At 46.2% G+C, this 27,244-nt stretch overlaps 4 protein-coding genes across 9 annotated transcripts in view; 1 reads left to right on the top strand and 3 right to left on the bottom strand.

Moving 5' to 3' along the window:
- Nucleotides 1-7,207, bottom strand: part of Rhoa (ras homolog family member A) — a 33,905-nt gene extending 26,698 nt beyond the window's left edge. Inside the window, exon 1 of one of the 4 annotated variants that reach the window (XM_032910614.1) lies at nucleotides 7,051-7,207. The gene's annotated coding sequence lies outside the window, so the exon portion shown is untranslated. Of the gene's footprint in view, nucleotides 1-6,526; nucleotides 6,671-7,050 lie in introns of those variants that run through there. The other 3 variants (XM_032910613.1, XM_032910616.1, XM_032910615.1) reach the window with 3 other exon arrangements.
- A 145-nt stretch (nucleotides 7,208-7,352) lies between these two features.
- On the top strand, nucleotides 7,353-10,588 carry Tcta (T cell leukemia translocation altered). 2 transcript variants are annotated; one of them, XM_032910619.1, is made up of 3 exons: nucleotides 7,353-7,881; nucleotides 8,209-8,263; nucleotides 9,312-10,588. In XM_032910619.1, exons 1-3 carry the CDS (start codon nucleotides 7,659-7,661, stop codon nucleotides 9,352-9,354), a joined length of 321 nt encoding a protein of 106 aa, XP_032766510.1. In that variant the 5' UTR covers nucleotides 7,353-7,658; the 3' UTR covers nucleotides 9,355-10,588. The 2 variants fall into 2 exon arrangements, with proteins under 2 accessions (XP_032766510.1, XP_032766509.1); XM_032910618.1 differs by lacking the exon at nucleotides 8,209-8,263.
- Nucleotides 10,589-11,058: 470 nt separating this feature from the next.
- Amt (aminomethyltransferase) lies at nucleotides 11,059-17,043 on the bottom strand. The gene is made up of 9 exons (XM_032910610.1): nucleotides 16,738-17,043; nucleotides 16,468-16,635; nucleotides 15,847-15,927; nucleotides 14,729-14,860; nucleotides 13,568-13,646; nucleotides 13,145-13,290; nucleotides 12,561-12,741; nucleotides 12,053-12,208; nucleotides 11,059-11,954 (listed from the first exon to the last, which is right to left on the bottom strand). The coding sequence occupies exons 1-9, from the start codon at nucleotides 17,017-17,019 to the stop codon at nucleotides 11,776-11,778; spliced, it is 1,404 nt and encodes a 467-aa protein (XP_032766501.1). The 5' UTR covers nucleotides 17,020-17,043; the 3' UTR covers nucleotides 11,059-11,775.
- Nucleotides 17,044-17,272: 229 nt separating this feature from the next.
- Nucleotides 17,273-22,396, bottom strand: Nicn1 (nicolin 1). 2 transcript variants are annotated; one of them, XM_032910611.1, is made up of 7 exons: nucleotides 22,145-22,396; nucleotides 20,320-20,496; nucleotides 19,773-19,886; nucleotides 19,296-19,367; nucleotides 18,793-18,897; nucleotides 18,681-18,718; nucleotides 17,273-17,849 (listed from the first exon to the last, which is right to left on the bottom strand). In XM_032910611.1, the coding sequence occupies exons 1-7, from the start codon at nucleotides 22,274-22,276 to the stop codon at nucleotides 17,822-17,824; spliced, it is 666 nt and encodes a 221-aa protein (XP_032766502.1). In that variant the 5' UTR covers nucleotides 22,277-22,396; the 3' UTR covers nucleotides 17,273-17,821. The 2 variants fall into 2 exon arrangements, with proteins under 2 accessions (XP_032766502.1, XP_032766503.1); XM_032910612.1 differs by having other exon boundaries at nucleotides 17,273-18,718.
- Nucleotides 22,397-27,244: the final 4,848 nt, after the last annotated feature.

Raw genomic sequence — 27,244 nt, 5'->3', positions numbered from 1 at the left:
TCGACGCCAAAATTTTATTACAGTGTATTTTTCTTTTTGCCTCATTTATTCATTTGTATATGTGCACACATATAGAGAAGCATATGTGCAGAAGCAAATGCTACATACAGTGGACATGTAGAGGTCAGAAAGTGGAATATAGGAATTGATTCTCTTTTTTTTTTTTTGGTTCTTTTTTTCGGAGCTGGGGACCGAACCCAGGGCCTTGCGCTTCCTAGGCAAGCGCTCTACCACTTAGCTAAATCCCCAACCCCGGAATTGATTCTCTTAAATACCAACATGTGGGTCCTAGGGATGGAACAATAGTGGTCAGGTTTGGTGGTATAGACCCCCCCCTTAAGGTATATTAGTGCTTTTCCTGAAATTATATATGTGCATTACATGTGTGTTTGGTGTCCTTGGAGGTCAAAAGAGGGCACCAGATCTCCATGAACTGGAGATTATTTATGAACCACCATGTAGGTGCTGGGAACTGAACCCAGGTCCACTGCAAGAACAGTATGTACTCTTAACCACTGAGCATCTCTCCAGTCCCCTATTATATAAATCTTTAATCATCTAAAGTTAGAAGACTTTTATAGTAATTGTAATATCTTACTTCCTAGACTACTTAACATTTTAATGACTGTCTTTATCAAATAGCACTTCCTTTTTTTAAAGTTTTATTTATTAATACTGAGGTGCTGAAGTTCAATTCAGGGCCCCATACCCAATAAGCAAGGACGTTACAAGCATCCTGTGCTGGCTAGTTTTATGTCAACTTGACACAATATAGAGTCATCAAAGAGCAGGAAGCCTCATTTGAGAAAATACTTCCAGAAGATTCAGCTACAGGCAAGCTTGAACATTTTAATTGATGAGGCAAGGCACAATCCAGCTCGGGTCCTAGATTCTATAAGAAAGCAGGCCCAGCAAGCCAGTAAACAGAACTTCTCCATGGCCTCTGCATCAACTTCTGCCTCTATGTTCCTGCCCTGTTTGAGTTCCTGCCTTGGTTTCCCGCAATGGACTGGGATGTTCAAGCAAAATAAAATAAACCCTTTCCTCCAAGTTGCTTTTGATTCCCTTGTTTCATCACAGCAATAGAAACCTTACGACAGGCCAGACAAGCCCTACTATTTACTTTTTTGTTTGTTTTTTAAGATTTATTTAATTATATATAAGTACACCATAACTGTCTGCAGACACACCAGAAGAGGGCATCAGATCTCATTACAGATGGTTGTGAGTCACCATGCGGTTGCTGGGAACTGAACTCAGGACCTCTGGAAGAGCAGTCAGTGCTCTAACCACTGAGCCATCTCTCCAGCCCTACTATTTACTTTTTAATACAGAGTTAACAAGGAAATTAAAATCAGAAAAGCAGGTGCTTGTTTAAAAACTCCTTAAATTGATGATAGCTCATTTGGTAAAGGGCTTGCCTTGTAAGTTTGAGGACCTGAGTTCAGCTCTGCATCACACTTGTAAAACTTGGGCATGGTGGCATCAGTACACCTGTAACCTCGGCACTGGAAAGAGTGACTCAGGAGGATCCCTGGAACTTCCTGGCCAGACCGTCTAGCTCAATTTTGAGCTGCATGTTTAATGTTTTAAAAACTAAGGTGGAAAGCAATGAAGAAAGACACCTGATGTCAACCTGGACTCCACAATGATGCCCACATGCACAGCATGAACTTACACATACACACGAAGACTTGGGCAAAAGAAATGGCTCAGTGGCCTTGAACTTGAAATCCTGACCCTTCTGCCATCACTTCCCAAGAGCTCCGATTATAGGTATGCAGCAAGTTTGGATCACTTGGTTTTTTTTCTGCTAGCTTTGGTTTTCTCTGTATCTAGCTGAAGCTGGCCTCAAACTTGAAAAAACATCCTCCTGCCTCTGCCATTCCGAAATCTGGAATCACAGGCATGCAGTAAAACCAGTCAGGCTAGTAAGACTTCTGTTGTTTTAATGTATATAGTTATTTTGCCTACATGTATATCTGTATACCACTTGCATGCTTGGTGCCCAAGGAAGCCAAAAGGTGTCAGATATCCTAGAATTGGAGTTACAGATGACAGGGAGGCACCATGTGTGTATGCTGGGTTCTCTGCTTTAATAGCTGAGCTATCATCGCTCCAGACTGCCCAAGTTTCCTTCTATATTAAAAAAAAAAAACTAAAACAAAAGAAAACCCACAACAACAAAAAGGGGTTGCAACTGTAACCTCAGGAGATTCAGGAGACAAGAGGCAGGAGGATCACAAGGTTCTAAGCCAGACTCACAAAAAGCCAAGAATTGTTACACTCACACCTGTAATGCCTGAACCAGGGATGTAAAGGCAGGAGGATCAAGAAGTTAAAGGTCATTCTTGGGGTTGGGGATTTAGCTCAGTGGTAGAGCGCTTGCCTAGGAAGCATAAGGCCCTGGGTTGGGTCCCCAACTCAAAAAAAGAATCAAAAAAAAAAAAAAAAAAAAAAAAGGTCATTCTTTACTATATAGGTAGTTTTAGGTCAACCCAAATTCCATAAGACCCTGTCTCTCGAAAAAATTCTTCAGATCATATCATTCCCTAATTACAAAACAATAAATATAACGACAGATAGGCATCCTACCACAGAACAACCAAAGCCAGGCCAGGCTTGGTGGCTCATGACACCCTAACGCTCAGGAGCTAAGAGGAGGACTGCCAGGAGTTAAGAGGCCAGCCTAAGTTACCCAATGAGTCCTAGGCCAGCATAAGCTTCAGTGTAAGGACTCCAAATAAAAAAGAGCGAACCTGATGGGCATGGTGCCACACTCCCTAATCCCAGTACTTGGGAGGCAGAGGCAAGTGGATCTCTGTGAGTTAGAAGCCAGTCAGTCTACTCTACAGAACAACTTTCCAGACAGACAGGGCTACGAAGAGAAATTCTGTCTCAAAAATAAAGTGAAAACGCCAAAAGAATATAAAACAAACAAAATAATAAAAAACAAACAAACAAACAAACACAAAAAGAACAAGCCCAAAGAATTTCTCATATCTTAAACACAGTACACGATTTGGCCTCTGCCCATCTCTCTCTCAACTCATTTTACCTCCCACTCTTTCATTAGTTGCTTGTTCTCCTCTAATCTGCATTTGAATTTTAAGATTCTATCATAAATAAACCTGACTATATTTCCTCTATCTACCATGTCAGATGTGTGATGTCAGATGCTAGCAGTATGGGCACTGGGAGGTGGAGCAAACAACCGGGATGAGTTTAAGCTCAACCTAGCTCTGTTAGCAAAAACTTTTTGCAAAAGATACTCCAACCCCTCTCCTCAAGTCAAGTTCAGTTCAGTATGAACTGCAGTTTAGTTACAACTTAACAGTCCTGTGTTTCTTACTTTGATCACTTAGTATCAAAAAGGCAGTCAAAAGGAAAGTTAAGTACACTCAGCTTCTTTTGAGACAAACACCAATAAACGGACACTAATACCCAGAATAAGCAGCCTTATTGCCTAGCTTGTTTTCAGTCACATGGTCTACATAATTATGAACATACAAACCTTCACTTAAAATACTACAGCACCATCCATACGTTAGAAACGAGTCTGGGATGGTGGCTCACACCTGTGCTTCCTGCACTAGACACTGAGGCAGGACCACCTCAATGGTAAGGTCAGCCAGGACTACAAAGCTCCAAGCCAGACAGAGCTTGTCTCAGAAATCAAACAAGAAGTCACCTGAAATAGGGATTTTTTTTTACAATAATTAACTTCAAATCACTTTCAAAACTTATTGTCGGGGTTGGGAATTAGCTCAGTGGTAGAGCTGAGCTAGCAAGCGCAAGGCCCTGGGTTCAGTCCCCAGCTCCGAAAAAAAGAAAAGGAAAAAACAAAAAAAAAAAAAACTTATTGTCACAAATATCTAATGTCACCAAAAACACTAACAGTAAGTAAGATTCATACTTAAATATTATAAACTTGGTATGGTGGTTCTTACCTGCAACCCTAAGCTAAGGGAAACTGCTACAAGTTCAAGACTAATTAGGCCACAATCTAAGTTTCCAAGCTAGCCTCATGTAGAGTGTAATTGTCTCTAAAATAAGTAAGTAAATAAATAAATGAAACTCAGTTACAGTTGGGACTGACAGTATAGGCCTATAAACCCAGTTACTGGGGAGACTGAGGAAGGTTCAAAGTTCAAGACCAGGCTAGGCTGCAGATGATCATACCCTGACAATGTAATAAAACTATCTCAGAAGTAAAATCAGAGTTCGGGACATACTTCAGCAGCACAACCCTTGCCAAGCACATATAATGATCAGGGTTAAAGCCTCAGGCTGAAAAGTAATCAACCAGTTAAAATTTAGAGGCTAATAATATAGCTACAAATCAAAGTTAGGTTTAATTCCCAGTACCAAAGACAGATAAGTAACACAGTTAATTATTAATGCATTGGTATAGCAATTGAGTTCCACTGAACAGGAGCATTAAGAGGAAAGGACAGTATTAGGAACTTTTTTTTTGGAGACAGGATTTTGTTATATAGCCTAGGCTGGCCTCAAATCTGCAATCCTCCTACCTCCTGGGAATGTTTCATTACAGGTTTGTCACCTCATCTACTTCCGATTTTTAAATTCAACATTTATGCACAATTTGTCATCATTACTAGTAGCTATAATACAACAGAACTAAATGTACTGTCTATAAAAACCCATTGATCTTAAATTAGTCTTCTAACAAAGTTAACTCATCTTTTGGCTCTAGTCAAAAGACTATTTTGGCTTTTTCTACTCAACCTCTTCTTACTTCAAATCCACCTGATAGGCTAAGAGGCACCTGAAAATCTGTTCTTCTAATAACTTACACCCCTAATAGCCAAGCTGGACTTTTAAAGGAGTTAATGGCAAACAGAGAAAGTATAAGGACTATAAAAATACTAACAAAACCACTCTCACACGTGTACAAACCATGGTGCACTTAATACAAGCAGATTCTCACCAATTCCACTTAAAATTGAGTCAAAGGGCCTACAGTGGCCTGAGAACATTCTAGCTGGACCTCATTATTTTGTCTTTGCTAACAGTAAACTCCCAAAAACCGGGTCTTAAGAAAACTAACACACTCAAATGCAAGGCCTAGCCAAAAAGGAACTATTTACAAAAACATAAAATTTGTATGGTAAATGGACTGACCAGATCCTCCCCAAATATGCACAATCTGCATGGTAAAGAACTGAAAGTAACCTAGAACCCCTGATTTAACTGACAATACATGGAGAATAACAGAAAAAATAGTTCTAGTCTAACCTTCAAACATTTTAACTCTCAGCAGGAATGGTGGCACACACCCAGTGATCCCAGCAATGTTCAGGAGGCAGAACTAGGAGCACTGTGAAAATTAGAGGCCAGCTTCATCTACAAATTAAGTTCCAAGTCTCAGGTCACACCCAGTGTCCATTTTTTAAAGTCTTAGGCCAATGGTTCTATTATCACACCCAATGTTCTCTCTGCAGAGTAGTAAGCCTTTCGAAAGACAGACAGACAGAAAAGGAAAGAGAAAAATTTCCTAAGCTCAGTCCCATACCTACACATGGAATAGTTTTTTTTTCCCCCAAGTCTAAAATACTACATCTAGGGGGAAAAAAGCAGTAAAGTGGATATGTTCCTATTTTCCCCTTCCAGTAGATTTTTGAGTAGAGGCCATGTAAGTTGAGCACTAGACTTTGATCCAAAGTTAGTTGTAGGGCTGGAATGAAGCTCAGTGGTATAGCACCTGTTCACTATGCCCCAAGCCTTGAGTTTAATTTCAAACACCAAAGAGGAAAATAAAATAGGAAAAAAAACAAGCTCCAGATATTTTATGTTTCTAAGAAACGTCCAGAGAAATCAAATCCTCCAAACTTCTCAGAGTCTTCAACATTAAAACCTAGCCTTGTATTTTTAATTTAATAATACTTAGTGTCAAATGCTCAAACTAGCCATGTGAAAGGTGAAGAAACATTTCACATGGTACATACACATTTGGGCATGTGACACTTAGTGGCTAAAAATTCTCACCACATACAGCATTCTAAAGTATGAGTTTTCCCCCTTCCAGATTTGCATGGGGAGTGTATATTATATATGTATTATATATTATACATGTCTAATATATATAACATGCAATAAACACATTTCAAAAGAATGTCAAAAGACAGAACCAAATAAATAACCAACAGGTCAAAAATTAATGAGAACTATTAGAAAATACAACTAGAACCAATTCTGGGGCAAAAAAAAAAAAAATAGTGTCAAATTTTCCATTATAAACTACTAAACATGAACTGTTTCTTAAAAAAAAAAACAAAAAACAAAAAAAAAACAAAAAAAAAAACCACTTAGGAGCAAAAATGCAATTTTATGAAACCGACCTGAAAGGGAAACCCATCAGTGATTATTAATTGAGTTATTAACTTTAAGTAGAAATGCATCTATTTTGATGCGACCTCGCCAAATTAAGTGGTCTTTTCGACTGGAAAATACCTTCCCCCATACAGTCATAACCGCTAAGATTTCAAAACAATCTTTTACTTACACAACCTCCAATAATACGGCAAAGAAAACAGAAAATCCACCCAAAGCCTCACTGTCTTCACACGGTATAAAACGGTGATTAATGATCCTCGTTCAATGTAAAAGGCAAAATGGAGTTGTACAAGAGTTTCTTGCCTATTTCAACTCCCGACAGCCACACGCGCTTCGCAGTGGTAGGCTACCCCAGCGCGGTCGCGGGCCGGCCGGGAGCCCCCGCCCAGCCCGGCGCAGCCCTGAGAGGAAGCGACGGGGAGGGCGGGCGGCTAGGGCTCCACCAGGCCCGGCCGGGCGGGGGAAGGGGGACTGGAGGCGGCGGGGCGCGCTTCCGGGGACTGCGCGGGCGGGGCCGCCGCCTCGGGCGCGGGGCCCCAGGTCAGGGGCCGGGGCGAGGGGCTGCCCAGCTGAGAGCAGCAGGTGGGGCGCGACCGCGGTCAGTCGACGGGCCGGAGGCCGGAAAAGTGCCGGCCGGCCAGCCGGCCAGCGGGGCCCGGAGCCGAGGCGGCTGGAGGGAATGCTCCTGCTCACCTCAAGACGACGACTCGGAGTCCGGCCTCTTCGCGCTGAGGACGCCTGTCCGCGAGTCCGCGAGCTCCGAGACAAGGGCGAGCAGCTCCGTGGGAGACGGCGGGCTAAGGAGAGAACCGACGGAGGACCGCGGGCGGCGGGCGGGGAGCGCGAGCGAACGAGGGCGGGCGGTGGCGGGAGGGCGGGGAGCGACGTGCGCGCCCCCGAGCGCCCTGCGGGCTCGAGCTGGCGCCAGTCGCGGCCCCGCGCACGCGCGCACACTCCCTGTTCAGCCACGATTGCTCAAGAGCGCATCCACGCCCTAAAAGCCAGACGCTTAACCAATCACGGCAGTCGCGTGGAGCATCACGGGAACTCTGGGGCTATAAAAGACCGAGTTGCTATTTTATACTCACCGAATCACTCATCCTTTAAGTAAGCAGGGTGGGGCTGGGTGCGCCTGCGCGGTTTTAAAACCCCTCCCCAAACTGCCAACACTTCGCGCAAGCGAAGTAGATCTTCCTTGCTTTATATTACGCGTGCGCACTGACAGGCCTAACCCCGGAAGACCATACGCTTGCGCAGTGGAGACTACAGTGACAGTACACCCGGTGGGGCGCTGGCCAGTCATGGCGGAGCCTTGGGCTGGGCAGTTTCTGCAAGCTTTGCCCGCCACGGTGCTCGGAGCGCTGGGCACCCTGGGCAGCGAGTTTCTGCGGGAGTGGGAGACACAAGATATGCGAGTGACTCTCTTCAAGCTGCTCCTGCTTTGGTTGGTGTTAAGTCTCCTGGGCATCCAGCTGGCGTGGGGGTTCTACGGGAACACAGTGACCGGGTTGTATCACCGTCCAGGTGAGGCTCCCTACGAACCTCCTTGGCCCGGTTGTCCCTACCACCACCAGACTGTACCATTGGGTTCTCCTGTGTCCACATAGACTACCACAGCCTCTTTGTACCCAGATTTACATCCCTTACCATTTTACACCAGAAGCCCCTCCTGTCCATCATCACGTTGTAACTGTTTCTCAAAACCCTTACTGGGCAGTACCACTAGTCCCTAGTATCCCAGCCTCAATCTCTATTAAACTATACCAGTGGCCCCCGACCCGACCCGGGCTAATGCCTGCTCAGATCCCCACCCTCAGCCTCCTGCAGCTCTGGGTGTGTTCCTGCCTCCAGGTCTGGGTGGCCAGAATGGATCCACACCTGATGGCTCCACACATTTCCCTTCATGGTGAGTAAATTTCTGTCTATCCCAACCCCATGCTTGACAGACAGAGAACACTGGAGTGCTGGTAACAGGGAAGAGAACTCTCAGGATGTGAGTGCACCAGCTTAGTGGCCTTTGCGAGAATCCTCCGAGTCTAAAGGTAGAGCTCAGGATTCCAATTGGGGGTTCCCAGTGCCTTTAGAGCCTCTCATCAGCATATTCAGTGGGGATGGATGGTAGTGTTACCATAATTTCAGAAAGATGAAGTGACAGGTCTGTTGGAAACAATTCCCTTGGTTGGGAAGTCCTTCGTTAGGAAAGCAAGAACATCTATTCTAGGCAAGTACTGAACACAGCTATAACCTCCAGCCTACCAGTCTCTATTCTTAGCATACGACCTCATCAAGTCAGCCTCCTAATCTCTAAAAACAACAGCTTACTTATCAGGACATTTCATTCAGCTAATCTCTGAGCTTCTACCGGATGGCAGAGGTCACAGTAGGCCTGAAAACAAGGACAACTCAGATTCTACTCACTCAGATTCAGGGGAAGCAAGAGATTTATAAGAGAAAGAAGTTCAAATGCAAAGGCCCCAGGGCGCCCTCTTCCCCTCTTAATACCTCAGCTGAGACCAAAGAGAAAAAAAGCAGCACAGAATACTGCATAAGAAAAAAAAAATGGGAAAAACAAGGCCCAGTAGCAAGGGGAAATGTAACTTTAGGATTCTAGATCAGGCTGTGATTGTGAACTCTGAACAACTGAGGGGCTGATTCAGCAAGTCAGTAGCCTAATCTAATTTGCTTTTATAACTTCCTTCTTATGGCAAGTAGACAAAGGGCTTCAAGAGTGAAAGCAAGACGTGGTTTAGGAAGATCGCCACTGTCTTAGCTAAGCACTAAAAGATAGGAAAATGGCAGACCCAGCAAAGACCGTGAGAGATCAGTAAAGAAGTCTAGATTCTACCGTAAGCTGTACTGAGCCCAGCTTAGCGAAGAAGTGGCTACAGAAGAACCAATGTCAGGGGCTATTCTGCTATCGATTAAATAACCTTGCTTCTCTCTATTACTTTCAGGGAAATGGCAGCAAATGAAGCTCTCAAAACTCACAGAGAATAAGGGAAGGCAGCAGGAGAAGGGTCTCCAGAGATATCGCTGGGTCTGCTGGCTCCTGTGTTGTACCTTGCTGCTGTCCAGACCCCTTAGGCAACTGCAGAGGGCTTGGGGTTGGGGGACTGGAGTACCATGATGCTCCCAGGGTGAGCCTCCACTGCCCTCAGCCTTGCCTCCAACAGCGTCAGGTACTGGGCAGGTGAAGTTTGTCTCCAACAAACGGAAAGCCTTCTTGTCAAGGTCATAGCTGAGAAACATTTTGGTTGAGGAGGTCAGTAGTCCCTTTTCTCACCTTGGCTTTTTCCTGACTTACTCATCCCCTTGGGGATGTGATCTTAAGAGTAGTTTGTCTTTGTAAGAGAAATCTTGAGGTTGGCCAGTTCTGAGATTTAGAAGGAAAGTCCATTCTCCCATGGGCCCTGATTTCCTTGGCCTCGCTTTGTAGGCAGAAAGCCAGCTAATCCTGGCCTGGATGAAGCACCAAACCTGTCCCTCCCTGGCCCATCTAGAATTGTCCAGGTCTGAGGCAGGCGAGGAAGTTATCACTTCCCAATGGACTTATTTCTGTTCTTTTTGAGGACAAGTTGAGTTCCTGAGACATCTCACTAAGAGCCCCTGGCATTGGCTAGCTTCTCCACTGTTTCAGTACCCACAGGCTTCGTTGGTCTGTACTCGTCCCCGCCTAGGGAGGTACTAAGCAGTTAGTGCAGTGACTTCATTGTGCCCTGCTGCCTTATTACTTCCCATCTTGAGAAGGGCCTCGCCCTGAGAGTCCACCAGCATCATTTTAGCCCCTAGGACTATCAGTAAGAGTGAGCTGCAAGCCAGATAGTTGTGGACCCTCCCCCAAGGGGGTGGGTGGCCAGTGTCCCCATGAAAACACCACATCCTGAGAGCACTATGGTTCCTAAGAGCATTGTGGTCTTGGATCTGCCTCCTCTAATGGTTGTACTCCTGTCTCTGCTGGGCTACTAGCTACCTCAGGTGTCCACTGTCTTTGTTAGATGTCACATAGCCACCTGGCAGCCATTGCCTACAGGGACTTTGTAGCAGGTGTACTGTGGGTGAAACTGTATGGAGCTCCTCGTGCACATGTACCTACTCCAGAGATGTCATCTGTGTGGCAGAAAGATGTTCTTCACAGCCTCATGCCCACCCTCTGACATCACTACAAGAGTCAAGGTCTCACATTCCACCCCAGGAGCAACTGAAGATGTGACTTATTAAACACAGAAGTGCACCAGTGGTGTGGTTATTCAAACAGGACAAATGTTGTGTACTTATGGGCAACTGGTAAGGATCTTGGGTCTGTTACCCTTAGATCCAGCATACAGCAATTTGCAGAGGTGAAGAAGTGGCACCAGCTCACTAGAGCGGTGGTGAGGTGCCCAGCAGGGGCAGTATCCCCATTAGGTTTTTGGGCACTTGGGAGTAGGAGAGATTGGGGGAGCTGAGTTAGTGTTTCATGTTTTCCAAGCTGGCTTTCAATTCAATATATAGCTAAAGATGATCCTGACCTCTCAATACTCGCGTCTCCAACTCACACGTGCTAGGATTACAGGGATATACCAGCACACCACTCACGCTCCTGTTAGTCACATATACCTGGCCCCTTTCAAGGAGATCCTACTCAGAGTCTGTCTTGGGAGCTAAGAAGATACCCCAGAAATCCAGTGACCAGACAACAAAAAAGCTAGAGACCATGGCAAATAAGAAGGAAAGAAACTTTAATTTTCAAGAGTTAGTAAAGGGGGTTGGGGATTTAGCCCTAGGTTCAGTCCCCAGCTCCGGAAAAAAAAGAAAAAAAAAAAAAAGAGTTAGTAAAGTATAATTACTGACAACAGCTGACCGAGGTCAGTGCAAGTACTAACCCTGCCATGTCTTGACTGCACAGCAGGCTGGGCTGACTAGGGAATGTGGAAGGGTGAGTCCCATGTTTGCTTAGCCATCCCTATGTTTGCACACAGGAACAGCCTCAGCCAACACAGAGTCAGGAGTCATTTCTATCTAAGAAAAGGCTTCAGTGTACATTCATGGAAAGCAAAGTGGAGAAGGTGCCTAAGCCCACACTGCCCACAGTAATAGTCCTTTGAAATTAGGGAAGCCATAGTGAGGTAGGTGGGACAGGTGTTATCCTCCACACAGAGCAAACCTTTGTTCCATAGCCAGCACCAGGCAGATGAAGGTTAGTGGGATTGTGGACTAAAATAGGACAAACATTAAGTATGGTGATTCATCATTGAAAAATTGGGCCCTAAAATTGGAGTGGCTCGTAAGGGAGAGTCTAGATGGGATTCTCTCCCCCACCCCTAAGCAGACCCAGCAAACTTCATTCAGCTTCCACGCCGGGGAGGGAGTGCTACTCCACTGATCTGACTAAGCACTATGGAAAGCCCTCTAGAGAAACACTCCGGGAGGACGGGCTTTTCACTTGAGAGTATAGTACTTCGTGGGCACAAAGGGCATTTTGCTAACCACCGTCATTTGCTGCTTCCGCCGAACCTCCACCAGCAGCTGTGTCCCTGGCCGACTGTACTTGAAGGCCACATAACCCATCGCCACATTCTTCTTCAGGCTGGGTGAAGGGCAGCCACTGGTCACTGTACCTGTCCAGGCATAGGCCATAGGTTAACACCACTCTGCCAGCTCAATATCCCTATCCGAGACACCCTGCCAGCCAGTGTCCCCATCCTGGACCACTTACCAATCACTGCGCCTTCTGTGTTCAAAATAGGACTGTGTGCTCTCATTGGAGCCCCTTCGCATATCAACCCCACACGTCGCCGCTGCACCTCACCCTTCAGCTGGGGGATGATGATTTTGGCTCCTGGGAAGTCCATAGCAACTCGGCGGCGCTTTCCTGGAACATAACACACCAGATTATAAGCCGTAGTCCAAGAGCCCTAAGCACAGGAAGTCTTCACTACTACTAAGACCCCAAGTGGCAGCCATCAAACATCACTTGGACTCTTGGGCTCTATTCTTCCCCCAAATTAGTCAGCCAACCAACCATCACCCACCCTCTGGAAGCCATATGTAGGATCCTCAGTTTATAATAGGCAAAGCCACAGTAGCCCCTTCAGGGAATGAAAGTGCAGCAAGGCTGAGTCACCCCTTCCAGCCTATACAACCTCAGGAACAGTCATGGGCCAGCTGGTTTTACTAAAGGGTATTCTAGCTCTCAGGACCCCTTGAAGGCCAGCCCAGCTCACCCACTGTCCAGCTGAGGCTGCCCTCCACAGGTGTGGTATGTTCATCGATGTCATTCCCATACAGACAGAGGCCAGCCTCCAGGCGCAGGCTATCTCGGGCTGCTAGTCCTGCCAGCTTTACCTCTGGGTTTTTCAGCAGAGCAGTGGCCAAGTGGACTGCTCCTGCCGCTGGCACTGATATCTGCACGAAGGAACAGAGAGCAGATGGGCAGTGTCTTGAATCCTGTCACTCCTTTTACCACTTTTGGTCACGTAGGAGTAAAACTCTCTGCCCCTGCAGTCTATCCCCCATTTCCCCCACTCCTGTGCCTCTTTCTGAGACAGTTAGCCAAGCTTGGCCTGTAATTTATGATTCTACTGTTTCTATTCCCCGGGTTCTGGGATTATAGGCATGTACTGTCTGATCAAGGCTTTACAACTATACTTGTCTTAGGATTTTGTTTTGGCTTTGTTTCCTTTGAGCTAGGCTCTCACTATGTAGTCTTGGTTAGCCTGGAATTCACCATGAAAACCTAGCCATCTTGAATTAAGATGTTCCTGCTCAGGGATGTGATACCATGTAGAATAACTACTTCTTGACGCACCTCAACACCATCCTCTCCTGTGTAGCCACAGCGGGTCACACGACAGCCAGACACACCGAACACCTCCATCACAGCACTGGTCATGAAGGGCAGTTTCCTCATATCATCTGTCACCCCAGCCTGTAAGACCTGTGCTGCAGTGGGTCCTGGCCCAAAGAGAACAACCAAAGAAGTCGGGCCCAACACCCCCTGGACTACAGCCCTTATTTAGGAAGCAGAACAGATCCCAAGCAAGTCCGATTCTGCAAGCGGAGGGAGAATGCCCTTGTCCCTAACCCATGGACAGCCTTGCAGGAGGTGAAGGAGAAGCAATGCTTAACTCTGGAGTTGTGGTGTAAAACATCACACCATCCATACCCTCCTCTATAGCTTCCATGCAAATAAAGCCAGGCAGGCAGAGTAGGTCCAGCCCGGCACTCTCACCTTGCAGAGCTAATAGGGCATTATCTATCACCTCCAGGCCTACATCAAGGCCCCTGTTCTGGAACTCCCTGACCTTGTCCTGAAACATAAAACAGAAACACATCAGTGTCTGTTGTTGTAAAAATATAAAAAATAAAAAAAAAAGTATTCTTGTCTTTTACCTCGCTAGGTCTGGCACCTCAGTGCCCCAAGATATCTGCTAGATATCTTGGCAGAAACACATCCCAACTCCATGGTGGCCCAGACCAGCCGCCCCGCACTCCATTACACTTAAATCTACACATCAAAGACCACACAACACAATAATCTTTGACCCAATTGGTAAGATATAATTGCCCACTTAAACATACAAAGCCCAGTACCATCCATCCCTTAAGAACATTTGTAACAACCTGTAAAGTCTGACAGTCTTAACGTCACCCACCATATTGTGCTGCCACAGCTTCTCTCTCCTCCCTCTCCTCTCCTCCTTTCTCCTCTCCGTTCCAGTCTCCTCCTCTTCCTTCAAACTTTTCTCCCACCCATCCTTCCTTCTCCTCCAATGACAGGCCTCCTTCTATCCTGTACCTGCCCCTCACCTGTATTTTACAAATTCAATGGGGAGAAGGTTCTGATGAAGTCACCTGATTCCCGAGTGCGAGACTAGGCAACTATCCTTGGGGCAGTGGAATTAGCATCAAAATACAGATAACTCCAGGGCAAACCACAAGTGTCTGCGACCATTATTGAGCTCCCACTATAGACTGGACATTGCAGACCCTTCCCCTCAACAGAAGATGCTCATTTCAGGGTGAGCTTTATCTCTCCACCTCCTCTAGTTCCCATCTCCAAACTCTGGTGTGTACCAGAGAGGGCCTACTCTTCAGTCTATTGACTGTTCCTTTATTCAGAGTCATTTTCTTTCTTTTTTAAAAAAGATTTATATATTATATATAAGTACACTGTAAATGTCTTCAGACATACCGGAAGAGGGCATCAGATCTCATTACAGATGGTTGTGAGCCACCATGTGGTTGCTGGGACCTCTGGAGGAGCAGTCAGTGCTCTTAACCACTGAGCTATCTCTCCAGCCCCAGAGTCATTTTCTGAGCCCCTGTCTACACTGAACTTCTTTATAAACAAATAACACAAAGTACCTAGAATAAAGCACAGCAGCTATACCTGCATGAGAGCCAAGTCCTTGTCCCAGCAGCCAGCATTGGATACTACATACAGGTGTCCCTCAGAAGTATTGGTCACAATCAAGTCGTCTAAGATGCCTCCAGCTTCATTGGTAAACAGAGATAGCGTTCCCTATGAGTAAAGCAGAGTATCCTTTGTCTCCATGTCCAGGAAGTCAAAGACAAGCGTGAGCCGGAAACATACTTAAATCCATTCAGCTACCACAAACTCATGAACACAGCCCTGGGTGAAAGGGATAAGGCTAGGGCCTTCGGTCTTCATCTGTCAAGTAAATCCTCACCCCTCCCATCTTAGGGGGAAGTCTCCCCAGACTAATGGGACCTTCGGCTCTCTCACTACTCGGTTCTTAGAAACCCATTTCATTCTGACTCTATGAGACCTAGGAACTACTGCTTCTCCCTACCCAGTAACTCCACCCACTCCAACTTCTGTGGCTTCAAAAACCACCTTCATGATATCACAGGCTCCCACCACATCCTTCAGCAACGTGTTAAAAAAAAACAACACATGTGGGGCCGGAGAGATGGCTCAGCGGTTAAGAGCACTGACTGCTCTTCCAGAGGTCCTGAGTTCAATTCCCAGCAACCACATGGTGGCTCACAACCATCTGTAATGGGATCTTCTGGTATGTCTGAAAACAGCTACAGTGTACTCATATAAATATAATAAATACATCTTTAAAAAAAAAAAACACATCGTAAGTTGGCCTTAGCCTTGCTACTGGATGGACAAAATCTGAGACTGATAGATCACATGAACCACTTAGGGATCTTGGTAAAACCAAGGTTCTGGTTCAGCAGGTCCAGAGCAGTGCCTTAGTATATGCCTAGAAGATGGATGGAAGATGGAAGATGCCACTTTATTAATTAGCAAAGATATAGGCAGCATGAGAGGTCAGGGAATATAAATGGTGGTCTCTGGCCTCCCAGTGGAGTAAGGCTGGGATAGTGCTTCTCCAAAGCTGTCTGAATATCCGAAAATGACCCAAAGACCCATCAAGGCCTGTCTCTGTGCCTCTTACACTTGAGGCAAAGACTTAAGCTGTTTACTGGCTCATGACGAGAAACACCCATTGAGAAGAAATAAAATGGGCCTACCTGGTTAGGCCTTAGTTCCGCAATGTCTCCAACCACTATACTCTCCATCAGCCTCACTCGGTCACAGCCAAATATCTTGGTCTAGGGGAAATAGGGGAAGCCCCAGGCCACTGCAATATCTGGAATCTAAAAGGCTGCAAGGCAAGCATTCTCTGGCCTCCCACAACACAGACCACCCAGAAGTGACTGATTAGTCTTTTGGTTCTGGATGGGGCAGAGGTCCTACCTTCTCAATTCCTCTATCCCTCCCAGCAAGGTCTAAGAATTCAAGAGGCCCTACCACCTTACTGAGATACCCAACCAATTTCCAAACCAACCACTCTATGTCTGCTCTAGCAAGCCCCAGGGCATTAAAACACACCGCAGGAGCAGGCAGGAGAGATCAAAGATATATCATCATCGGATCTCCCGAGTTAGCTCTCTACAGTCCCTAAGACTTGTCTAAGATATCCTCAAACAGGGGTTGGGATTTAGCTCAGTGGTAGAGCGCTTGCCTAGCAAGCGGAAGACCCTGGGTTCGGTCCCCAGCTCCGGAAAAAAAAAAAAAAAAAGATATCCTCAAACAGAGCTGCAGAGTGCAGTGCTGTAGACGGGAAGAAGGCCCAATCCTCCCAGACTCACCTGTAGCATGTGGGACACATCAAAGAGAGAGCAGTGACGGCGTGTGTGCAGGTGTGAATCAACATGACTGTCCCGGTATTGCACAGGCAGACTCCACCCTGCAAACGCCACCATTTTCCCTCCATGGGCTAGGTGGAAGTCATAGAGTGGAGTCCTGCGGAGTCCATCCTGTGGACAGCCAGACTTAATGCCATCAGGGCCCCATTCACCATCAGTTTCCTTCCCCCACTCTCCAAGACCAGTAACAAACTCCAGCACCCTTTATCCCACCTGTACAGAACTGAACGGACGACTCTGGACCAAGGGTTGTGCCTGAAGACGAAAACCCAGAGGGGCTACCACCCTGACTGTCCGCTGCATTGTCACCCGCAACTGGTGCAGCCGGCACACTGAGGCCACTACTCTGCCAGGCACGCTGGGAGATGTAGTCCAAACCTCAGCTTGGACAGGTCTTTCTAGTCTGGAGGGGATGGGAAAGGGGCGGGAAGCCCATAGGGCAGGCTGGGATTTAAAACTGAGGCGGACTCTGGATGGCCTCAGGCTCTTCCTCATGCTAATCAAAGGCGGTTCGAAGCAGAATAGACTGCCTAGAACCAGAATTGGGGGTTAGAACTCCCTGCCTCCAGAAGGTTAAAGTTCTCCAAACAGCAGAAAAGCCTGAATTACACATTCAGGTCAAATAGCAGTGGGAGGTGGAGCGATCACTAGGGGGTGAAGCCCTCTGGGCCAGCACCATACCCTAGCGGCCTAGTCTTTTATAATGGTCTCTAGCTCTCCCCATAGGCACAAGCAGCCAACACAGCCATGTATTCCACAAGTGTTTATTGATCTTGCTGCACTCTAGCTCCTGCTCTGGGAACTTAGGGACACAGCTGTGCATTATGCACAGTCCCTGCCACCTCAGGACCCTCTTTACTCATTCCTTCTGAGGACCATTGTTCCCTGAACACAGGACGGTGTTAATTATCCTTTCAGAAAAGAAAAAACAAACAAACAAAAAAAGACCCAAAAAACAAAAAACAAAAAAACTGAGTGGGGCTTAAACTACCGTCCTGTAGCTGAAGACAGGACCTTTAAGAGGGCTGACTGCAAGAATGCAGGGTAGCTATCAAAAGGTGGACAGACTTTCCCAGAACTGCTGCACTTACTCATGTGCAGTTTTCCAGTTCTGAGACACCTTGCAGCATAGCTTAAGAATAGTTCCCAGGAAGAACTAGAGGGAAGCGGTTTGATCACGGGAAAGAGCAGCAGTCGTCTTCATTTAGTGGTTGCTCTGGGGTAATGGAGAGCCTCAGCCTCAGTGAATATCAGTGAGACGTTTGTTTGGACGCACTCCCCCAGGGTTGCTTTCTCGTCACTCTGGGCAGGATGGGCAGAAGCAACTGAGAGAAGGGAAGAGGAACACGGAAGTGCTTCATGCTGAGTCTGATGACAAACAGGCCGGAGGGAAGGAGGACTTGTTCTCCGCCCCCGGCTGTGCCAACAGCACCTGCCCAGAACTGACACAGGACACTTTTCAGGAGCCAGCCTAAGGACATAAGCATTCAAGCTCCCAGGAATCTCATCTTCACACCCTAGGCTGGTAGCAGACAATTTCAAAGGGGGCTCTTTTCTTTCTTCTTTCCTTTCTTTCTCTTTTTCTTCCTTCCTTCCTTTTCTTTCTTTTTTAATATGAAGTATCACTATGTAGCCCTAATTGGCCTGGGATTCACTGTGTAGACTAGGCTGTTCTTGAACTCACAAAACGCTAAGATGAAATGACAAAGGCTATTAGCAAAAGGGGGGCTGGGGGGGAGGTGGGAATAGAGGGTGTGTCCTCCCCAAGCTTCCCAGGTCAGGAGTGTCAAAACAGCAATGTGTTCCTCAGCTACATATGACAGGTTTATCTTGGCAATGGGGGGAGGGGTAGAGGACTGGGGTGTGCATATTGACAGGACAATCCAGAGGAGCTCAAGGATTCAAGGATTCTAATTCGAACCGGTGAATTCTGAGAGGAAGAGACTGGATTTACATGTCGGACAGTCAAAGGCAGAAAGTGCCCCCCCACGAGGAATTCATGCTAAAACAACTGGATGGATGTCAAGAATTCCTAATCTGTAGATTTTGCCCAGATAGAACTTGGATGCACAGGGAACGTGCTTCGGCCTCTGGTGGCCAAACCCCACCTAGATGGGCACAGAAGGCCAATGTCTCCAGTAGAAGCTGCTGCTTACGTGTAGGAGAGTAAATTCAGATCATAACAGCCGTCCACCTGCAACAGAAGAGACCGTCAGTGCTGAGCTGCTCAAAGCAACGTAAGCCAGGCAGAGGAACGCCGTCACTCACGTCAAAGCGGCCGATCCTTGTGGAAGTATGATTAGCCCGGATCATCTCTGTCAATGCCCACATCTGCTGCACCTCAGAGGAGACTCTGCTGGGGTCTGGGAGACCCTGCTCCAGAAGAAAGGAAGAGTGATCATGAATCTCTCCCCAGAAGTATAGAGGTATAAACATGGAACACTCCAGATGAAACCAGTAACATTCCCAGATGACTTGCAGAACACTGATGGCCTGATATTCCTTAAACAAGAACCATGCTTAAACTAGGGATGAGGGAATGACTCAAAGACCACAGAGCACCCAGGAAGACATTGAGCGTGGGTCGTGGGTGTAGTCTCAAATGTCTGTGGTGTTGGGAATCAAACCCAGGACTTTGTGCCTGCCTGTTAAGTATTCTACCATGGAGCTACATCCCCAGGCAGCCCCGGGATAGCCAGAGGCCCACTTGTTTGTGCTCTAGACATTCGAACCATGTCTATATGGTTAATACTCAGTGTTAGAGAGCTTACCTCAAGGCGGGGAGCAGGCTGCTCATTGGACACTGGGTGGGAAAGCCACTTGGGGAAAGCCAAGGAGGGGCTCTGCAAAGCAAAGGCACACAGACCTGAATGAGGCGGAATCTAAGAGCTCTGGCACCTGAGAGCAAAGAAAAGGACCCTTGAGTCTCAGACTCTGGGAAATCCATGTTCAGAACCATCAAAGGGACCCTCAAATTACTAAACTCTTCTGATATGCAGAAGGAGAACCCAGGAACATAAGTCCATCCCAGTTCCTACAAGTAGTGGGTGATCTCAAAGGTCAGGGGATGCTGACACAGAACCTCACCTTTGATCATGAACTCCTGCATTCACACTCCAGCCTCCATGAAGGCTTCCTTCGGAGTCTCACCAACCTTGCCTGTGACCCACCCCAGAGCCCCATCTCTAGCCAGAGCTAGAAGCTTTTAAGGTAAAGGGTTAGCCAGTAAGTTTCTGAGAGCCACTTGCCTTTGGTCCTTGCTGGTAGATTTGCAGTTCCTCCACGGAGAAAGACAGCCACAGTGGTGACGGCTGCCGCAGAATCAGACGCAGCTCCAGTATCCTGTTCATGTCACACAGCATCTGACACACATACAGAAGGACCCACTGAGCAGGGTGTGGTGCTGTGTGCTTTCAATCCTAGCACTGGGGAGGCAGAGACAAGCAGTTCCTTTCTCTGAGTTCAAGGCCGGCCTGGTCTACAAAGCAAGTTCTAGGATAGCCAGGGATACACACAGAAACCCTAATCTCAAAAAGACAAAGCAAAATAAAAATCTTTTCAAAAAACAAATACATTTAAAAAAAAAAAAAAGACCCGGTTCCTTTACCAAGAACCTCCCAATCTACAGTAAAACCAAATGCTTCTCAAAGCCTTTATGAAGGACAGAACAAAGCAACTGCCTGAAAGCCATAGTCCAGCCCAGTTTTGCCCCACTCTTCCCTCCTGCTTTTCTGCCCAATCCAAGGGCAGGATTCCTTATCTAAGATTCCCTGGCCATGCTGAGGCCCAGCTGACCTGGTGCTTGAACAGTGACACATACTCCTGGGCTCCCTCCTCACTGTGTGGGTCAGGCATCAAACAGTAGTCCCGCAGACAAGTTACCCACTTGGCTGGTGTGTGCATCAGGGTCTGCTGACGAACGCGGATGCTCAAAAAAGCTGTGTAGTAATTCTTAAACGTGATCTCCTGCAACTAGAATACACACAGCCCACCGTAAGACAGGAGGCCCAGTGATACCATCTTCTCCTTTTAGAATGTATACTTTTGCTAACCAATTCAACAACTACTGGGGCCCAAACACAACCTTGTGTTCCTAAAAAGTGCGCACAGATCTGTGAGTCATGCAAACAAATCATCCCCAACATATCCGAGATGGTATCAGAGGTCAGAACCTTAACCCTGAAGGAAGCACAAGAGGGACATGGGAAACCCCATGAGGGCGAGCTTGCTAAGTGGACCAGTGAAGGGAGGTGAGGTAATATCCTGGGCTGAGGGTGTGGCTCCGTTGGTGCTAGACAAGGACGTTTGAAGTTCCAGGCTAGACCACACAGGACTGCATAAACTGGGCGTGTGATGGATACCTGTAATCTCAGTGCTTGGGAGGTAAAGGCAGGAGGATCAGAAGTTCATGATAAGCCTCAGCTATTCTTAGCCACTCTGGGATTTCAAAGGTTCCCCACCCCTCCCAAGAGTAGCATCTTTGTAAAAAAGTACCAGAGTGAGAGAACCTGTCATTCAGCCTGGCAATAGCAGAGATTCTCTCCCCCCCCACCACCTCTCTCTCAGAAATAGCCAGCTTAGTCCAGAATAAGAATAATAGTAGGATAGTGCACTGTAGGGTCATGGGGAGCCAGGAGGCTGGGCAGCCTACAGTATCGACTGCCATAACAGTAGTTTTCATCACTGGATGCACACCAGAGTCACCTATGGAGTTCAAAACGAAAGAAAACAAACAAAACACAGAGATCAGGACTTGGTGCTCCTTGGCGAGAACCAGATTTGGTTCCCAGCACCTACATGGCACCTTACAGTTCCAGGGGATTACTCCAGTTTCAGGGGATTCAGAACCTTCTTCCGGCCTCTACTTCTACTGGGCATGCACAAGGTATATAAGCATGCATGCAAACCCAACACTCATAAATTTAAAATAAACCTTCTAAAATAAAATTATTAAATAAGTAAATAAAAATATAGATGTCAAAGATCCACCTCAAACACACTAACTCGGATTTTCCAGGGTCAGATGAATTAACTAGGTCTCCCCAGTCCATGGTAAGCAACATCTTGGGAGAGAATGACATATTGTAACACAAAGCATATAGGGCCAAGAAGGTGGGCGAAGAAAGAATCCTACTCATTAGAGGTAGGCTTTGTCTGTGTTGAGGTCATGCAAGGCCCTGGCACTGTCAGCTGAGATGGAAGCACAACTAGGGATTGGAAACAAGTCACTAGGAGGACCTAGATGAAGGCTAGGTTGCACCTGACCTGTAGCAGGGGCCATCGGAATGGGTACGTTTGCATCATTAATGATCCCAGCTATGGCCAAAATCAAATATCCTCTCATTTGTACTGAGGTTCAAATTATATTTCCAGTAACATCCTGGACACCGGGTAGAGATGCTGAAGAGGATAGAACGGAAAACACTAGTCTATTTAATAAAATCTATTAATAAAGACTGTAAATGCTTCTAAATAGGGCCAATTCGCAAAAGCAAGAGGCACGTTAGAGGCAGTGTAAACGCCTAGGAAACGCCCAAGTTACTAGGTATTCCCCGCCCAGAAGCCTTGACCGAGTCTATGTGGGGCGGGGGTGGGGGGGAGGGGGGGAGGGATTGCTCACCTCGAAAGGCGCGACGTTGGGAAAAGTGACATCGACGACTAGCACGCCAGGCCGACCTTGGGAGGCCCTCATGTCGCCCACTTGCAGGGCGACAGTGCTTTTCACATGACAGGGCACCACTACACGGGACATGATTTGGGAGGCTACAATCAAGCGAAATCACCGCTAACAGTCTCCATCCAACCACTAGCCCTTATTGGCGTCGCCTATCAACCAAAAGAACTACAACTCCCAGGCGACATAACGCTTGTAACAGTCTAGCCAATCCCGATGGTCAGGGCAGGTCGAGAGTCGGAAATACCAGCGGAAGTTCTTCTTCAACCAATCACACGTCTGTAAGCCCCTCCCAGGCTGCTCTGGGCAACCGTCGAGCCGTTCTTTATCCAAGAGATCCAGAATGCTTTGGGCTGGCTTAAACCTCCCTTAAATTCGGCTACTTTATTAGGTTAAAATGTATAAAACAATCAGACGGTTGATGGCGCTCACTTTTAATCCCGGCATTTGGGAGGCAGAGGTAGGCGGGACTCTGACTTCGAGGCCAGCCTGGTCTACAGAGAGAGTTCCAGGACAGCCAAGGTTGTTACACAAAGAAACTGTCTCTCCGTAGCATACACAAAATCCATCTGGGTACAGCTGTCTGCAATTCCAGACCTAAGGAATTTGTCACCCACTTCTGACCTCGGAACAATTGTTTCTTAAAAACACAAACAAGATAAGGTATGTTGGTGCAAGCCTTTAATCCCAACATTGAGGAGACAGAGTCAGAAGCAGGTAAATAAATCACTGGGAGTTTGAGACCAGTCTGAGCTACAAAAAGAGTTCCAAATCAGTCCTGTCTCAAAAAAAAAAAAAAAAAAAAAAAAAAAGTGGAGCACAAGGCGCGTTGATTCACTCCTGTAATCCCAGCTAAATTTAGTCCAAAAAATAAAAGGTCAGGCATTAGTGACGCTTTAGTTAACCCAGCACTTGGAAGGTAGAAGCAGAACCTGGAAGATCGGACGTTCAAGGCTGGTCTTCAGTAGGTTTCAGGCTAGGTAGCATATTTCAGGCTAGCTTAGGCTATGTGAGGCTAAAAAAGGAAGAAAGCATAACAGCCCAATTAAATTGGTTGACTCGGGAGGAGGCAAATACTCGGTTTGGGGTTTGTTTTATCTTTTTTTTCCAGACAAGATGTCACTACAGATGTAAATGAGGCTGCTCTCAAATTCACAGAGATCCACCTGCCTCTGCCTCCTTCATTCTGGGATTAAAGGTGTGTGTCACCATGCCAACCTACCCAGTTTTCTTTTTATGTTTTATATTGAGGCATTTGGGAAGATTAACAGATCTGAGGTATATGGTCAGGAATTTCAGCCCATGCTGCGGGAGAGATAGCTTTGCAGTTAAAAGCCCTTGCTGCTTTTCCAGAGGACTAAGTTTAGTTCCCCAAACTCCCTGCAGGTTCCCGTGAATGCCAGTACTTCCATGCTGTCTTCTGACCTCTGAGGGGAGCTTGAACTTATGTGTACATACCCACACAGACACATGTGATGTGTATATTCATAATTTAAAATTAAGCCTGACAGTGGTGGTGCACACCTTTAATCCCAGCACTCAGGAGGCAGAGGCAGGTGGATCTCTGTGAAGTTCTAGGACAGCCAATACTACACAGAGGAACCCCGTATGTGCGCATGTGCAGTGGGGAATGGGACTCCTGCACAATGATCCAGTGGGTGAATGCACTTGCTATGCAAGCTTGAAGACCGGAGTTCAAGTCTCCAGAACTTCTCCATGTTAGAAATAAAAGAAAACTGTGCATGTCTGTAATCCTAGCATTTGGCAGAGTGGAAACAAGAGGATTCTGGGAGCTCAATGGCCAGCCAGCCTAGCCAAATAGGGAGATTCTGGTTCAATGAGAGACTGCATGAAAGGAGTAAGGCAGACAGGCATAGAGGAAGACACCCAGATCCTTCCCTGAACTCCAAATATTAGAGCACAGGCATGTGTACCCACACATACACATCATACCAAACACAACATAATGCACAAAAAACTTTTTAATTAATTTTTATTGATATGGGTACACTATAGCTATCTTCATACGCACCAGAAGAGGACATTGGATCTCATTACAGATGGTTGTGAGCCACTATGTGGTTGCTGGGAATTGAACTCAGGTCCTCTGGTCCAGCAGTCAGTGCTCTTAACCACTGAGCCATCTCTCCAGCCCCCACAAAATACTTTTTAATTAAACTTTAAACAATAATTTTTAATTAAGCGAGTTCCTGAGAAATATCAGCATGATAGATATATGCCAAATTTGTCCTCTTGTTAAAGGAGAAATTATAGAAGCCATAGTTTCTGGGTTAAGCTCCTACACCATGTTCTGACAGTCTAGGCTAAAAATAAAAAGGGAGTCATGGGGTTGGGGATTTGGCTCAGTGGTAGAGCACTTGCCTAGCAACCGCAAGGCCCTGGGTTCGGTCCCCAGAAAAAAGGGAGTCACTCGTACTAATGGTCCATGTCACCAAAATGAAATTAAACTGTTTATCTGAATTTCCAAGAAATTGGGATTAGAAAAATAACAGCCAGTTATCTCAAACAGACCAGTTTGAATTGGCACAATAGTGTCCCATCTGCCTAAACCCAAACACAAAAATGGTAACATGATGTTAACTGTTGCTTCCCTGTATCTGCTTTACACAGAAAATAACTTTGAAATGACCAACCTGCTTTTTGTTTCGGTTTCTACTCTCTTTAGTCCTTTTCTGACTATGAAGCCATTCTCTTAAGCTAGGTTTTGGGTTTTGTTATACTTTGTTTCAATTTTGAATTTTCTTATATAGCTTTTAAACTCACCATCCTGGGAGAGATCTGTGCCCCCACACAGAAATCTGTTGTATTGTGCAATAATGTTGCTGCCCCAGCTTTCTTTTGATAATTATTTGTATGGAACAGATTTCTTATCTTTTTTTTTTTTTTTTTTTTTTTCCCGGAGCTGGGGACGGAACCCAAGGCCTTGAGCTTGCTAGGCAAGCGCTCTACCACTGAGCTAAATCCCCCAACCCTCTTATCCTTTTTCATGTAACCGCTTTGTATAGTTACATCTAAGGTGATCTTTCTTGCTAAGCATGGGGTATATAGCTGTAATTCCAGAACTCAGGAGGTTGAAGGCAAGAGTATCTCCTTGAGTTCAAGGCCAGCCTGCTACATTTAGTGCATTCCAGGACCATCCTGTTTCAGGTTAGAGGAGAGAGTTCAGAGGTTAAAAAGCTTCTGTCACCATGCCTCAAACTCACCAAGCTCACCTCAAAGGTGAGGAGAGAGCAGATTCCTGCAAGTTGTCTTCTGGTCTAAGCTCGTACGTACACTAGACATAATGAATAAATAAACAAACACATAAACGAATATGTAAATTAAAAAGAATGATCTAAACAAATACACTGGGACTAGGGGGATGGCTCAGTTGGTACAATGTATTTGGTTTTTGGTTTTTCCAGACAGGATTTCTCTGTGTAACCCTGGCTGTCCTGGAACTCACTCTGTAGATCAGGCTGTTGTTGAACTCAGAGATTAAGCTTCTACCTCCCAGTGTTGGGATTAGAGGAGTTCAACACCACCCAGCTCAGGTGACCCAGAGGGAGGTGGCAGGGACAGTCCCCAGCTCTGAGAAAAAACAAAAAACAAAACAAAAAAACCCCTCAATCAGCATTTGCTAAATGGATGGCTGGGTGGCTGGATGACTGGCTTTGCATTTCTTTTTCTTTTTTTTTTCCCTTTTCTTTTTCTTTTTCTTTTTTTTTTTTTCCGGAGCTGGGGACAGAACCCAGGGCCTTGCGCTTGCTAGGCAAGCGCTCTACCACTGAGCTAAATCCCCAACCCCTGGCTTTGCATTTCTTAGTATCATTTCTTACTGAGAAGCTCATTAGTTTTCAAAACCAGCAGAATGTGTTACGAGTTCTGGGGATGGCTGCCTGAAAGCTTGTCCTTTAACCTCAGCTAGCCTTACTTAATGTCCTTTGGGTTCAGACCTTGTGATGATTTGTATATGCTCTGCCCGGGGAGTGGCACTATTAGGAAGTATGGCCCTGTTGGAGTAGGTGTGTCATTGTGAGTGTGGGTTTTAAGACCCTCACCCTAGCGGCCTGGAAGTCAGTCTTCCACTTGCAGCCTTCAGATGAAGATGTAGAACTCTCAGCTCCTCCTGCACCATGCCTGCCTGGATGCTGCCCTGCTTCTGCTTTGATGATACTGGGCTGAACCTCTGACCCTGTAAGCCAGCCCCAATTAAATGTCCTTATAAGAGTTGCCTTGGCCATGGTTTTACAGCAGTAAAACCCTCACTAAGACAGGCCTTTTAGTTTTCATTTTATTTGTTTATTTGTTTGTTTTTGCAACAGGGTCTTGTGAAGTCCAGGCTGTCCTCAAACTATGAAGTCAATGCAAGCCTTAATCTCCTAACTCCCCTGCCTCCCACAATGAAGGATTACACTGTGTAACATCATCCTCAGCCCTTGGATTTGCTGCTGCTTTCTTTCTTTCTTTTAAAAATGTATTTATTTTCATAAGCACCACATGCACACCTGATACCTGAGGAAGCCAGAAAAGAGTATCAGAACCCCTAGAACTGAGTCCCTGAGCCACCATGTGGATGGTAAGAGTTGAACCCTGGTCAGTCCAGTTATTCATTCATTCTCTCTCTCTCTCTCTCTCTCTCTCTCTCTCTCTCTCTCTCTCTCTCTCAGATGGGTAAGTTGGTCACGGGAACCTTTATCCACAGAGTCACTCACTGGTCATCTTGGTTTTTGAGACAGGGTCTTGCTAATTAACCCTGTCTGGCCTCAAACACAGTTGATCCTTCTGAGAACTAGAAATTATAGATTAGGGGTTGGGGATTTGGCTCAGTGGTAGAGTGCTTGCCTAGGAAGCATAAGGCCCTGGGTTCGGTCCCCAGCTCAAAAAAAAGAATTAAAAAAAAAAAAAAAAAGAAAGAAATTATAGATTATAGGCATATCTGTCTGTCCTGTCCTGTTCAACCAGCCCCCTACAAAATGCTAAGGAATTAAATGAACAGACTTGTGCATGCAAGACAAACTTTTACTATTTAAGCAAAATAGCCAC

This window comes from Rattus rattus, chromosome 8 (assembly GCF_011064425.1).
Source record: "Rattus rattus isolate New Zealand chromosome 8, Rrattus_CSIRO_v1, whole genome shotgun sequence".
Lineage (NCBI taxonomy): Eukaryota > Metazoa > Chordata > Mammalia > Rodentia > Muridae > Rattus > Rattus rattus.
Note: the sequence above shows the minus strand (reverse complement) of the source record. Positions and strands in the feature narration are given on the sequence as shown.